The 15662-nt window shown below is 37.6% G+C and overlaps 2 protein-coding genes across 2 annotated transcripts in view; both read left to right on the top strand.

The window, feature by feature from the left end:
• The first annotated feature begins 102 nt into the window (after positions 1-102).
• On the top strand, positions 103-12866 carry slc6a7 (solute carrier family 6 member 7). The gene is made up of 14 exons (XM_032575974.1): positions 103-360; positions 2725-2947; positions 3409-3540; positions 5426-5636; positions 6388-6526; positions 6652-6786; positions 7770-7873; positions 7959-8083; positions 8174-8286; positions 8361-8498; positions 9412-9511; positions 9660-9778; positions 10723-10896; positions 11531-12866. Exons 1-14 carry the CDS (start codon positions 301-303, stop codon positions 11699-11701), a joined length of 1944 nt encoding a protein of 647 aa, XP_032431865.1. The 5' UTR covers positions 103-300; the 3' UTR covers positions 11702-12866.
• Positions 12867-14309: 1443 nt separating this feature from the next.
• The window catches only part of rb1 (retinoblastoma 1), a 33918-nt gene continuing 32565 nt past the window's right edge, over positions 14310-15662 (top strand). Inside the window, exons 1-3 of the mRNA XM_032576483.1 lie at positions 14310-14580; positions 14973-15093; positions 15269-15372. Coding sequence (XP_032432374.1) covers positions 14468-14580; positions 14973-15093; positions 15269-15372 — 338 coding nt within the window. The 5' untranslated portion in view covers positions 14310-14467. The remainder of the gene's footprint in view (positions 14581-14972; positions 15094-15268; positions 15373-15662) is intronic.

The following is a 15662-nucleotide window of genomic DNA, read 5'->3' as shown; positions in this document are numbered from 1 at the left end:
TGTACACATCCTATAAACAGTCGCCGCCTCGTTTTAAAGTGGTAGGTGGAGGTTTTCTCTTTCATGATGCAGCACCTGCGTCTCCTCTCCTCTCCCCGCCCCCCACCTCACCCTCCGCCGGACTCGGTTCCTCGTCGCCACCGCTGATGTCCACCTGCCTGGTCTGACTCTCCGACTGGTCCACTCCACCGAGGGCCGCCGAAATACTTAGGCAGCTCGGTGTCCCTACAGTCTGTTGCATAAAATGAGGTGCAGCGACGTTGAATTTAGACAGTGAAGCGCCACCTCTGCCGGGTGGAAATGCACGACGAAAGCGGCAAAGGAGCAGCCGACGGAGGAGGCACAGCAGCGGCAGCGCAGGTAAGAACGGAGCTTTGTTTTGTTTTGTTTTTTCATTATTATTTTGTAATTTCTTAATGTTTTTGTTTTGTTTTGTTTGTTTTGAGCTCCCACGACGTCACTCTATAAGTGCGTAAAATGTACAAGTTTTTTTTTCCGCTTTAAATTTCACCGTCATCAGATGAAGCGGTCTAACCTGTCCGTCCACAATACTTTTTGTACAGATGTACTGGACGCGCCTGAGATAAAACTGAGATAAAACTATGGACCTGCTCACTCAACACATGTATGCATACAAACTATTCTCAAGAATAGTTTGAGAATCACACTGATACAGGTGATCCGCCCAGGAAACCGTCTTTTGTTCCGTCTCTAATGTAACCTAAAATAGTTTCTTCCCAGGTGCAGCTTGGTGTGAACTCATTTGACTTATAAACTTCTTCTTGAATTCAGTTACAATCATTTAAAATCTCTAATTAGTTAAAGATAATAATAATAAAAGAAAACCACTTGCTGTATTTTCTGCTCTGTCAGATGAAGATAATAATAGTAAATCTTTCTTATCTCTGCATAGTTTTGGTGATCACTTCCTAAATGTTTTTGTAACAATTATTTATATAATTTATTTGTGTCTGCAATACAATTTCAGGCCTTCCTATTTCCTATACTTTACCAGGTTTTTTTAAAGTATGTAAAACTTTTGAAGTAGGTAATTGATGACACCTTTCAGACTCAAACGTAAAATGTTATAACAATAAAACTGAACTCACATAAATAATTCATCTTTAAACTCTGAACAAATAGTGTGACAGCACATAAAGCAGAAGCTCTGCTCTTATCTCCATTAAAGTTCCTCCTTGTGACCTGGCATAACTTCCTCTGTAGTTTAGATGTTGATTGTTTTTGTGGGAAGAACTAAACAGTACATTATAATTCTATGGTTTTGAGTTTCATCTGATACATGTTAAACAAAGTGTTCTTAGATCTAAGCTTCAAAGTGCCTTGCAAAAGTATCGATACCATTTGAAATGTCTGACATAATGCTTATTGAATAAAGCAACCGTTTTTGTTATTTACTCTTAATATAGAAATATCATTCACACTGTGAAGCATGGTAGTGGCAGAATAATGCTATTACCATGTTTCCACTCAGCAAGGAGAGAGAAGCTGGTGTTGATGGAAAGACACCAAGATCAAAATTCAGGACAATCTTCTTAAAAGAAAACATGTTAGAAACTACCTGTTTGTTTGTTTGTTTTTGTTTGGTTATTTGATTTCTATTGCTGTTATTCGCTCTATTATCTGGTTAATTATTTTGCAGATCAATGCCCCTTTTGTGCTTTTTCTCACTCTATAATGTTTGTTGTGTTTATATCTGCTGGTGAATAATAAATATGTTAAAGAAAACTTGTAAACCCAGTGGTTGGGCGCTGGGGCAGTCATTCATCCAGCGGCCCGTCGTGTTTTTGAGTTAAAAAAATGTTTAAAGTTGACAGGAAATTTGAAATAGGCTTATAATACACTTGCTGAAACCCTGTAAAGACCTGAGACTGGGGGAGAGATCCACCTTCCAGAAGGACAAAGCACTACAGCCAATGAAATGGTGTCTTTCCATCAAAACTAGCTTCTCTCTCCCTGCTGAGTAGAAACATGGTAATGGCATTATTCTGCCACTACCATGCTTCACAGTGTGAATGATACTTCTATATTAAGAGTAAATAACAATGCAATGAAATGGTTTAAATAAACACATATGTGTGTGTTAAAATGGTCAGCTCAAAGCCTAAACATACATCTAGTTGAATATGTGAACATTTCTATGAATAGATGTGCAAAGCTCTGTTTGACTTTGTCTCTTTTCTGGACAAACGCATTAAAGGAACTGCTGCTGCAACTAATGCGCTCTGCTTTTCCTCTTATAGCATCACATCACTGTTGCCATTAACTGTGTAGTTTTCTTTCTGTGAAAAGGGAGTTGCTCCTTTCTATTGTTGCAAAATGCTTGCTCGGTGTGACGAGATTGCTGTAAACTTAAGGACTCAATCAGTCCTTAAGTTTCCCAAACTTGCCTAGATAGAAGAAAACTTTCACCAATTGGCATTATCTACAGAATTTAATAATCAATCACATGTATTTTATTGGATTTAAATTGGTCTATGACTGAACTGGATAATTATCTGTATTAAATCAAAACCACAAACAAAATATGAGTTAAGAGGTGTTAATAATGTAAAGTAATTCTTGTAGTATTACATCGACTAAATTTCCTTATAGTTATGAACAGCTTTACGTTGATTAGCTATCAGTAACAATCAAAGATTTCTCGCATTGCAATGTATTTCTACTAATGTCATCATATGTGCAATTTAATTTTATATCTTTTAGAATGGGCATACTGTTTCTCCAAATGGCTACAACCCAGCAATTACACCGACCCCACCGCAGCAGTCTGATACCCGAGTCTCCAGTCCCGTTCCCGCTCCGACTGCGATTATCCCAAGGGATCAGTGGGGCGGGAAGTACGAGTTCCTCCTGTCCTGCATCGGCTACTGTGTGGGTCTGGGCAACGTGTGGAGGTTCCCGTACCTGTGTTACCGCAATGGAGGAGGTGAGCTAGCATTAAGCATGCTGCATATCCTGATTTAAAAACCGAGGCATGTGTGCTTAATGGTTCCCGGCTTTAATTTGGATTAGAGGTTGTCTTTGCATAACTCCATGGATGTTGGCTTTGGTCCTCAACATGCTGGCTTATTTGGCAGATTCTGTGCAAAATCGAGTGTCTCACAGCATTTACAAACCGTCTGAGCAAAAATAGTATTTTCCCTTGATTACACACCAGACTTGAAGTCTGTTTTCTATCCACTCATCTGAGATTAGACATGTTGAAGCTTGACTGACTGTAGAAAAGATTAGCGTCTTTCTATGAAACTGTCTCCTAAAATTGAAGGTTTTATAATCAAATCTGCCTTCACAAGCAGTATATAATCCCAGAATATTACTGTCATTTTAAAAAAAAATTCATTACCAGCTTTGGTTTTCCTCATCTTGGCCTGTTTCCCTTCTTCACAGGCGTGTTTCTCATCCCGTATTTCATTATGCTGTTTGTGACGGGAGTTCCTCTCTTCCTCATGGAGCTGAGTTTAGGCCAGTATGGCTCAGCTGGCCCAATCATGGTGTGGAAATGCTGCCCTCTACTTAAAGGTAATGACCTCCCTCATCCAGTTTTTCTGACTGGTTAGTGTTCCCACCTTACCAGTGATAATTTATGAAGACTTAATGTCTCCAAATTCACCATGAACTGCAGCATTAATTCTTCAGAAATCTCCATGTTGTCTGTTTTGCTTCATGTCACGTTGCTCCAACCCAACAGCACAATCCGGTAAAATTACAGGTTGCTGACTCATGTTAGCGTGCCACCTCATTGCTCATGTGTCTTGCAGTTCAAGCTAAACATTCCTGACTGCTTTAGTTGCCAAAAGGGAAACATATTTAATTTTAAACAAATATTGGATCTGGATGAAAGTAGCTAACACAGTTCAACTATTTTTTTTAAATTTATTTATGGTTCAGGTTGTGTTAAAGTTCACAATACAAGTTGCTGAGTCACTAAGTTGACCACATCACTAATTACACAGTGACTCTTACAAGTGTAAACACCGCCGTTAAAACGCCTGTTTTTTGTTTTTTTTGTGACACACAATTCAACTGAAAAACATTGGTCTCCACTGAATAAGAGCGCACACAACTTTAAACAAAAACTTTTTGGGAACATCACTTTTTTTTGTCACATTTAGTACTGAATGCTAGCCTGGCCCTTAGAATTTTGATTTTCCTCTCATGAAGTTATTTATTGTTACTCTAGGTGTTTGCTCGGTCTCAGTGATACTCAAACATATCATCTTCAGCTTCCTTGCAAACACCTAAACATTCAGAATACAGAAAGTTTTATCACATGTAGATCACAAGCAGGACTAGCTAGAAATTCATGAAGCTCTTTTAGGTATTGCTGTTTTCCTCTTGGCAACCTCTGCCTAGTTTCAGTCTCGTTTTTTTATCTTTTCATATTGGTTGTTAACTGCCTTCCTTGAGCCACGGCATATAAATAATGCACGGATTTTTTTGTACTCTTCAGGTGACTCATACGTTTGTACAATAAGATCATTTTCACATTTTGTAACCTGTTTTAAGACGGAAGCTTTTGTTAAAAGATTAAAAAGAGGGAAAGAGGAAATTCCTGCTAGATCAGCTCATCTTTATTTCACATTCATCAGATTCGGCTCACAGTAATCGATTGGAGGTGTGAACACAAGTAGACTAAATGTTGAGACTGTAACTGTGATTTAATACAGCATGAATGGACACACTCATGCAAACAAATTATTGTACGTTTCTACACAGCAAAAACCTAAAATTGTAGTATACCTGAAATAAGACAAAACTAACTTATAAGTAACTTCTCAGCAAAATAGAGTAGCTCGTTTTAAGTAAATAATACATTAATATTGATAAAAAGTACTAGTTCCATTGGAAGATTTATTTCTCTTATCACATGGGGGAAAATGTCTTGTTATAAATTAAATAATTTACCAATGAAACTATCATTTATCAATATTAAGAATTATTTACGTAAAACGAGCTACTGTATCTTGCTGAAAATTTACCCATAAATTAGTGTATTTGAAAGAAGACAAAACTAAGATATTTGCACTAGAAACTGGACCACAAATACTTGGTAAGATTTTGTATTTTGCAGTGTACTTTTTATGTTAAACGTTATGTGTTTAATTCAAAAAGCAAATGGCATGAATGTTTTTATTACAAGAAACAAAAATAAATCAAACTCGAGTTGGTTTTACAAAGGTAAACAATTTGTTGAAGTTAAAATGCCAGAATCAGATTAGCATGTCGAAGCTAAAGAACAAAAAAAATGTTTTCATTTTTTTACAGTACAACCCAACGTATTCTGAATATTGCAATTAGGGGAGAATATGATTAAAATTTTAACATAAACCTTTTTTTTACACATTTTTACATAATAGTGTCTGGGTTTTTTTTCTTACACTCATACTTGTGTCTTCTTATGCAGGCATTGGGATTGGGATGCTGTGTGTGTCCACGTTGGTGTGTCTCTACTACAACGTGATCATAGCGTGGACGTTTTACTACCTGGGCAGCTCTTTCCAAAGCCCCTTGCCCTGGTCATGTGACGCCTTGGCCAATGTCGCTATCTGTGCTAATCGCACCGTTGGTAATAGCTCCTCGGAAAGACCCCGATCCCCTACAGAGATTTTCTGGAAGTAAGTGCTTTGTTTCCACCACAGTTCATACTTGAAATACAAATTGTGTTTCTCTCTAATGTGACTAAACAAAAATTTTAATCAACAACATCCTCCATACTTATTAACTCCCATTGCAAAGAAAAGCATTAAAATAAATACATTTTCTAACAGTGTAATGTATGGAGGGAATCCCATGTTAAGAATTTTCTTTAGAAAAATAGTCAAAGATCTGTCTTCCTATATTTGTAAAATGTTATATAATGCTGAGTGTGGTCATTTTGGCAAAAGGCGGTTGAAAAAGGTGTAAAATTTCAAATTTATTTTATCTGAGGTAATGTAACTTCATTTGGCTAATATTCTAAGCTCTTTTAAATGAAGGTATAAGTAAATTTAAAGGCTGATTTAAAGGTAGATTAGTTTTAAAAAATATTAAATAGATTTATATCCTCTTGTTACCTATTGCTAAAATCTCTTTTTCAGCTAATATGTGGACATTTCCATACATTCCAATCATTATTTATTATCAAAGCTTATTTCCACACTTGCATTTCATTTTAAATTTGGTAAACCAGGAGTGCATTTTAATAAATATTTAAACTTTTCAGAAAATACTACCATTACTGGAATATTGCACTTGGAGAAAAACATTTTTAGGGACATACAATTATAAAAAAACAAACAAATACATCTAAAGATCAAATATAAATGGCATTAGCCTAGCAGATATGATTTAAAATGCTTCTATAATTAATGTTTGCTCATCTTACAGCGAGAAAGTACTGGGTGTCGTGAACAGTGAGGGTCTTCACGACCCGGGCCCTGTGCGGTGGCCCCTGGCTCTGTGCCTGTTAGCTGCCTGGATCATCATCTTCCTCTGTATGCTTAAAGGCATCCGCAGCTCTGGCAAGGTGAACTACCGCAATGTTTCCACCAAACAATAAAAAATAAATCAATTTTGAAACTCCCAACTCAATCTGTTCCCCATACTTCTCTATTTTCTGAGTTTAACATTTGTGACGTCTGTGTTCTTTAGGTGGTTTATGTAACGGCCACCTTCCCATACTTTGTCCTAATTGTTTTGATCATCAGAGGTGCGACACTGGAGGGATCTCTCCAGGGCGTCGCTTTCTACCTCACGCCAGACTGGAGCCGTTTAGCTAACGCACAGGTACGTCAGAGCTCAATGCATGTTGCTTTGTAATACTATCCACTCCTCTTCAACTTTTTCATATTTTGTGACTTTACAACCACAGACCACCGTATTTTCTCTGTTTTCTTTGATGGACCAATGCACAGTGCATAATTGTGAAAGGGAAAGAATATTATATGATTTTAAAATGTATTCACATGTAACAATTCAGCAATTCTAAGCATTCAGCAATAGTTCTAGAACATTTCTTTGCGATTATAGCTACAGCTGTTTCTGGCAGCTTTGCACATTTAGTGGCTTAAGTTTTTGTGCATTGTTTTTTGTAGAATGCTGAAAATTAAACTCATTCAGATTGAAAATTGAGCATTTGTGAATGTTCATGCCCAAGTCTCATCACAGGTTCTCTATCAGATTTATGATGTGTTGAACAGTGCTTCATGAGGTGTTCAAATCTTGGTTACACTGAATTTTCTGTAGGGATTTCAAAATTAAAGGAACCAAATACAAATGCATGCCACGCTTATTCAAAAACCCTGTGTTTTTTACTTTAATAATGCACGAATACACACTCCTTTATGTTGGTCTGTCACATAAAATCCCGTAAAATTCTTTGAAGTTTGGATACAGTGTGACAAACTGTGATATTGAAATAGCTGACAAAGCCCTGCATGTAACATGTAAAGTCACAGTTCTCAAATATTTCAAAAAAACCTAAACATAAAAAAAGCATCCAGCATAGACAAATAAATAAAATATTTATTAGATATGAGTTAAAATTCATTACCTAATTAAATAACCATGTGCTTAATGCAAACCTTCCAGACATTGACCAAGGCAGACATACAAATGCTTAAAAAAATAATTTAATTAAAGGAGGTGTGACAAACTGTGTAAGCTATACTACAAACTCTCTCCATGACCCAATTGGGCTGAGAAGTTTTTAAAAAACTTGCATATTTTTTTTTCATGATCCACACTGAATTTTCCCTGAAACATTTCAGGTCTGGAATGACGCAGCCTCTCAGATCTTCTACTCGTTGGGCATTGGGGTTGGTGGGCTGCTTTCTATGGCATCTTACAATAAATTCGACAACAACGTCATCAGGTAGGTGGGCTGTATTATGCACTCTATCAATGCAGTCAATCCTAATCACTTTATTTCTATTGATAACATTTGCTGCTGACTTCAGGGACACTATTGTTATCACAATCGGGAACTGCGGCACCAGCTTCTTTGCGGGATTTGCTATATTCTCCATCCTGGGTCACATGGCATGGAGGAAGGGAGTGCCTGTTGGAGAGGTGGCAGACAGAGGTAGCTTCCATGCTTCTTTATTTGTCCACATGTTTGGCGTTGCAGCCACTGACCGCAGAAATCCTAAACATAATCCGTTTGTGTCCTCAGGTCCTGGTTTGGCTTTTGTTGCTTATCCAGAAGCTCTTGCTCTGCTGCCTGGCTCAGTGTTTTGGTCAATTATGTTCTTCCTCATGCTGTTCATGCTTGGGGTCGATACTCTGGTAAGATTGACTGATCAGGAAGAATGGGAATCTGTTTGTCAGAGGATTGACATCACACCTTTTTCTCCTGGCAGTTCGGTAACATGGAGGGCATCACCACAGCTGTACTGGATGAGTTCCCAAACCTCAGAAGGAACACCTTCCACAAGTCCTTGTTCCTGGGAGCCCTGTGTTTCGCCTTCTACCTAATGGGCCTCCTGTTGGTGACAGATGTGAGTCATTTGTGAATAATGTGGATTTCTTTCCCTTTATGATGATGACAGAAAAAGTGAAAAAAGCTGTTAGAGGCTGCAAAAGACATAAATAAGGGTGAGACAAAGTTTCACATTCCAGCACAACAATGGGTCTTCACAAACAAAGAAACAATAGAAGGGTCTGAATAAATGCATATATCTGTGTTAGAATGGCCTAGTCAAAGTCTAAACCAAAAATCCAATTGAGAATCTGAGGCAAAATTTGAAAACTAGGGTTGACAGATTTACAGACCCGTTCAATAAATTAAAATATTATTGGAAAGTTTGTTCATTTCAGTTGCTCAATTTGTTGCGAGAAACACATTATATAAATTAATTACACAAATTAATTTATAATTGGTTATTATAAATTAATTATATAAATTAATGTATGTCTTATTTCTATTACTTCTATCTGTGGTGTTTTTTGATTTGAAGATAAGGAAAATACAAGTCAAATCAAAATAAATTAGTTAGAAATGTGAACTTAATGAAAAGTATGTCTTAATATCTACTTAGATTATTTTCAAAAGATACTTTTAAGCTGAAAAGTGGGCCTAATTGGATTGTGTATTCTGATTTATTGAATATGACTGTATATTATATATTTTTGCAAAGATTCAGTAAAAATCAAACTAGATGTGCTAAGCTGGCAGATGTACAGATGTTACAGTTTCAAACGACTTGAAACTGTAATTGCAAAAAAAGAAACTGTGTTTCTACAAAGCATTGACTGGGAAAGAATTTAATAAGAGTGCTTACCACAATATTTAGATTCTTATTTATAAAAATTAGATAAATTATGATAAAGTTTGACAGTCATAAATACTTTTGCAATGCACCGTTAAGTTTTGACTTTCATATTCCCTCCCTGTTGTTCGTGTCTCAATAGGGAGGGATTTACTGGTTCACTCTCATCGACTCCTTCAGCACCAGCTTCGGCCTCATCATCATCACCCTATTCATGTGCATTGGCATCTCCTTCTTCTATGGTATCCCATCTCACATTCCTTACCGTCACTTGCCATCCCTAACTAATCCCATCATTCCACTGTACGAGTTTCAGGGCAGCTAGTCTCTGTTGCCCTGGTGATAATTCAGTTTCTAACATGCATCTCTTCGCTGACTTAATTTTGACAGGAGTCAATCAGTTTTGTCAGGACATTATTGACATGATCTGCCACTGCCCTCCGTGGTGCAGCAAAGTGCTGATCTACTTCAAAGCCTGCTGGGTTTTCTGCACACCGTTTCTCCTCCTGGTGAGTCCAAGCAAATGTGTATGAAATCAGTTATTTCCCACCCTTTACAGGAAAACATCAAATTTACTATAAATATGTCAATATAAACTATTTTAGGTTAAGATAACTTGTTAAGATAACTCCCAAAATCCTAGTTTTTGTGAGTTATGCTCAAAATAACCAACATCTTCTTGTGTTAATCCTAAACTGAGTTATATTTAACCCTTTATGACCTAAATTTCAAATCTCCGCCTGAATATTTTTGCTTATTTTAATTGTACGCAGTTCTTTAAATGTCCTATGAGTAAATATATATTTGCCCATTTATCCATAACAACTGGAACTTTCAATATCTGGCAAGTTATTTTCGCAATTTACCGTCTATTAAAAGAGCGCCCCTCAGATTAATTTCACTCCCTGCTACGGCGGGGGTGAAATTACCGCAATAGCCCGATATTTCCTGAAAAGCGCAACATCTCCCCTTTCAGAAACCGTTGGAATTTCTCATATAGCGCAACGTGTGGTGGAATTACGGTACTACAAATTTGGCTGGATCATCTGCGCTCCTTTCGGTCTGGAAGGGTTAATTCACTCTCAGCATTGTTCTTTGATATTGTTAACCTAAATTACATCACTCACACTATTATTACAGCTCTTTTATTGTGTGTTACCTGAAGCAGTTTTGCACTTGAAGTGAAAAGGTAAGATGATCAGAGCTTGCACACACTGAATGAAGTAAAGAGCTGAAAGAAAGGAAATGATTACAGAATCCCAAGCTACCAAACAAACTAAAGTAATTGTAGTTGCTATTTGTCCTGGAATATGTACCCAGGTTGAATATTTAGGGCAGAGACTCAATCTGATATCTTCCCCGTCTGCAGCATTTGTCTATTTGTCTATTTCTCCGCTGCCATTGATTCTCTCACCAGAATCATTTCTCTTCCTCTGTGCCTCTCCCACCACAGTTCATCCTGATCTACATTTTTTTGGAGATGTACAACACACCCCTCCATTACGGCTCTTATGTGTATCCGCGGTGGGGTAAAGGTTTGGGCGTGTGCATGGGTGCGACCTGCTGTTTGCAGATCCTCATTTGGGCCGTTGTGGCCATCAGCAAGGAAACTGGCTCGCTAAAAGAAGTGAGTATGCTGCTGGATTGGCACTGTGAGGTCCGCTTACAAGACTTTGCAAAAGTAGTCATGTTCTTTAAAGTTTTTTTCATGTTTGACCACATTATAACCACAACAAAGGTGTATTTTATTGGGATTTCATGTTATAGACCAACACAAAGTAATTGGCGACTGAAGAGAAGGAAAATCAATGAGGCATTGTAGGAGTTGATGGACAGAGCTAATCCGTTTTAGAATGTGAGACAGGAAAATTAAGTCCACAGTTGTTTTATATCCAATAAAACTGAGCCTAAACTATTTTGCAGCAAGAAAAATAAAACGTGCTGGTCTCTGGATCTGTGAAGCTGCTAGAGGCTTCACAGTCACAAAAGAGTTGGAGCTTTAATTGCTGTGAAAGGTGATTCTACAAGGAATGACCCTGAGGGGGCTGAATCCTAAAAAGTAATGCATGCATGAGTTTAAAAAAACAACATTTTTTACTATTCTTCTTCTTTATAACTATACAACATTTTATGGTGTTAAATCCCAAGGTTTGTGGCTGTAAAATACCAAAACATATACCCTCTTCACCTCTGTCATGGTCATACAAACAGTTCAAATCTCGCTGGATTAATCCGGTGCGACTCTGACTTCTCCTTCGCAGCGCTTCAAGAAAGCAATCCGACCTCTGAACTCCTGGAGGGTAAATAACTTGAACAGTGAGGTGAGAAGCCAGGAGCACGTGGAGCCGGAGCGAGTGGAGGCTCCTTACACCGTCACCCTCACAGACCAGGACTTCACAGCAATTACATGGGAAACGGGAAGCAGTGCATAAGGAGGCAGCAGGGAGGAATCTACAACAATGAGCAAACTATGATTTTAAGAGACCTTTTTTATTATTATTTTTTTTATTATTATTATTTTGCTACCTGCTCCAGCAAGGCTCTGGTGGCAGATCAGACTGTGTCCTGCAGGCCAGTGTGGAATGAAAGATTTATTTATAACACTGTGTATGTATGTATGAATGGTATTTTTAAGCAATTTATCTTGGATTGATTATGTTATACAAAGGTAAAGTTGAAAATTAGTTTGATTCATTTGTTATTATGTCGTTTTACAAACCACATATTAATTGAAAAACCAAGAAGGAAAACTATTTATGCTAATTTACCTGGAGGAGTGACTGCTTTTCATTATCCTGCCAGACTAAACTACTTAGTCATAAATATATTTTAACCACGTGTCTTATTTAAACTGAATGAAAAGTATGCCTTGAGAAGAAATACTTTTAAAATTACTTGCTAAATCAAGTATTAAAGAAGTGTCTATGCAACAAATTATTATTATTATTTTTTTTTTACTTTGCCTTACATGGATATGCATGGAGGGAAAATTCCACTGGAAAAGACCCTTCCCACTATGAAACATGGTGGTGGCAGCATGATGGGTTGGGGATGTTTTTTACTTGAGCAGAGTAGCTATAGGAAGGGCAATCCTGAAAACCTGCAGGCTGGAAAAAAGCAATGTATTTATTTTTATTAGCATCCCTGTCCTATAGGCAAATATAACAATATCCTAGTAAAACTGCAGTGGTATTGTTGCCATGTCCTTAAGTATCAGAAATAGATAGTTTTGTTTGTGGTCGTCTGTAGTGACAGAATGAACATAAACCTGCATATTTGTTTCCACTATGGTTGCACTTTTGACCCTGTGTCCCTGGAGACGCGGTTTGATTTAAGAGAGCATCTCGACTGCTTTGTGGCTGCTTGTGTTCAACGATCTGAGACCATCACACTGTTGCTTTTCAAACGGTTTCAGTTTTACTTTGATTTTGTTGTTCCATGTTAACTTCAGATTCAGATCTCCAATTTTTGTTAAACATTTATCTGGCTTGTAATGTACTGAAAGTCTCTCCTTCTCACCTGGTGACAGTTTGATTAGACTCCAGCTCCCACATGACCTTGAATAAAGTTGAAAAATCTGGAAAATTAAGAATGAAATCCAAAATGCGTATTCTGTTTTTACTATGATGCTATAAACTGTATCGTGCAACTTAATTTTTCAAAATATAATCATGGTTTCAACAAACCTGCTGCTGGGAAAGCAGGGATCACTGACAAGAGTGTGCTTTGATTTCTCCTGTGTGTTTAAGACAATTAAACCTAATTTAGAACATTAGGAGACAGATGCTGGCCACAACAACCACCTGGAAACAAGACAGAGTTTGTGAGACACAGGAGCACCACAGGGATCTATACTGTCACCATTCTCTTTCATTCTGTATGTCTCAGATTTTTAGTATAAGTCAGAGTCCTGTTATCTGTAGATGTACTCAGATGACAGCAGTTGGACATATAAGAGATGGACAAGAGGATAACTAACGGATTAAGGTGCCACAGTGGAGCCATGTAGAAAAAAGGAAAGAGTGCTGAGGAAGCTTTGGGCCTATCTTCTTCACAACAGTTACTGAATTAATAAAGGCTTCTTCAGATCTGCTGCAATAGAGGATCCTGGCTGATCACATCTGTAAACATCTGTAATGGCTTAGTGAAGACAGCAACGTTTCTTTGACATCTAAGTTACTTTTTAAGACGAGTAAAGTATTAAAACATTGCAAAAATGATTGCCGCATTTATAGCTGCACGAATGTAAAAATACAGCCTACACGACGATTAAGTTATATTTACATAGTATTTTGAAGAGAATCACATAGTGGTTGTAATAACACTGACTTCGATAATCGTCTGTCAGTACATTAGATGTCATTAAGCAGACTTATAAAATCAAGATGTAAGTTGTAAAATGATTCTGCCACAAGAGGGCAGCACTAATACTAAAAACAAATAGTGGGAAATGTCATTTTGAGTGTGTTGTGTTTTACATTAAAAAGGGATTCACAGTAATAATCTGCACTAACTTCCAGAGATAAGACGGAAACAGGCTAAATCATACATGTATAACATTAAAACACTGAACAATGTTTTAATGTAACATGTTGTTACTATTTACACCCTTGTTGTACAGCGTGCTCTACTGAAAACAGAAACTGAAAACAAATCAGATGCGAAGGCGTGACAAGCGCAAATAAAAACATAAACGTTCACGTTCTCGCTCTCTGTGGCGGGACAAATGCAAATAAGCGGATGTTGCGTAGATAGTTTTCCCGCGTTTTTGTCTCGTGAGTTTGGGTGCACTTGATTTTCAGCTTCTCTCACAATTCTAATGAGGTCACAATATGTCGTCTGAAGAGCTGCAGATCAATTAAAAGGTTTTACTAAGATATGTGTATATATAAGTATAAATTGTCTTTATTTGGTTAAAAAAGAGGTAAAAGAAGTAAAGAAAAACGGCATTTGTCAGGCTTTTCTGTGAACTGGAACCATAGCTTTGGCATCCCCGCCCTTCCGCCGTGTGCGCTGGTTCGGAAAACAAACACACGTTCTAACTGTGTTTCAGGAAATAGGGCAGAGTTTGGTGTATTGTTGTGACGGAACTTGCTCGCTGGGTTTTAAATCTACCCGACGTTAACTGCGGTCTACAAAACCACCTGTCTGTGTTTTGTTTATTTGATTTGCTCTTTAGTGAAGCAGAGGCTGTGAGAATGCCGCCTAAAAAACGCCACTCTGGGACGACACAAAACAAGGAGCCGAAGCCCAGCGCTGACAGCGCTTCTCCTCCAGACAAGCAGGATAGCCCAGAGTTATCTGAGAAAAAGTAAGACAAGTAATTCGGAAAATCAAGAGAAGGCAGCATTTCAGCACCAAGCTGTTCGGTTTCTTTATAAACATGTAGCCTTGTGTTTAGTTTATTAGCCAATATGTCAAATTATTCAACCCATTCTTGTTAGCTTGACTAACGATCTGTTAGGCCAGCTGTTTAGCTAATTTCAACAGTAAGGCCTGCCATTGGGATAACACCAGTGAGTTTACAGCCTTTAATATACAATAAACGCTTCCTCAGGATATTAGCTTGGAAGTAGCATGAATTATAACGCTGTCATAAAGCAGGAAAATGATTTGTGTTTGAACTATGTAGTACTGCTTCACTGGGATGATGCTGCTGTCAAATGACTTGAATGTTTTGCTCTTCTTATTCTCCACCTTTAGACACAGAGAAAAGCACGCTGAGTTTGTGAGTCTGTGTAAGAGCCTTCATGTTTCAGACCTGGTGTGTGACCGAGCCTGGACCCTGTGGGAATCCGTTCGGGAATCCATGGATAAAGTCCCTGTACGTATTTATTACACACACAGCTGTTTCTGCACATGTGTAACTTAAAACCTGAGGAGCTATATAAACCTTGTTAATGCTAATGATATAAAACTAATTTTACTTTATCCTTTATAAAATGACTGGAAAGTTTCCATTTCCTTTCACTGTTCTGAATATGTTTTTTCTCATTTAGGGCAGTCAGCAAAGACTTTGGGGCGCTTCTCTGTTTGTGATCATTACAGACATGGATATTGGTAGCTTTACTGTCACTCAAGTTTTGAAAGCTGTCAGTCTGAAGTAAGTGGTCTCCGTTTATTATTAGAAGATTTAATTCATAGTATTCATGTCTGCATCCATAAACACTCATTTCTATTCATCAAAATACACTGCCCCGTGTTATCCATAACTCCTCAAACTAATATCTACCATAAAGTTGGTGGTGGAAATAAACTAAACAGGATGTAGAGTTTGTCTGAAAAAAGCAGGTAGTCATTAAGAAGACTGTACAACTAACATGACATAAAATAAAGACGACGGGTTGTAGTGAAATAATCTAAAAATCACTTTGTAATGAAGGAAAACGTTGG

The sequence above is a fragment of the Xiphophorus hellerii genome, chromosome 11 (assembly GCF_003331165.1).
Source record: "Xiphophorus hellerii strain 12219 chromosome 11, Xiphophorus_hellerii-4.1, whole genome shotgun sequence".
NCBI lineage: Eukaryota > Metazoa > Chordata > Actinopteri > Cyprinodontiformes > Poeciliidae > Xiphophorus > Xiphophorus hellerii.
The sequence above is the reverse complement of the archived record's forward strand: the minus strand, read 5'-3'. Positions and strand labels throughout refer to the sequence as shown.

Coding starts and splice junctions, on each gene's coding strand:
- slc6a7 (XM_032575974.1), top strand. CDS start 301: ATGCACGACGAAAGCGGCAAAGGAGCAGCCGACGGAGGAGGCACAGCA. Junction 5,637..6,387: donor CCTACAGAGATTTTCTGGAA/GTAAGTGCTTTG, acceptor CTCATCTTACAG/CGAGAAAGTACTGGGTGTCG. Junction 8,499..9,411: donor GCCTCCTGTTGGTGACAGAT/GTGAGTCATTTG, acceptor GTGTCTCAATAG/GGAGGGATTTACTGGTTCAC.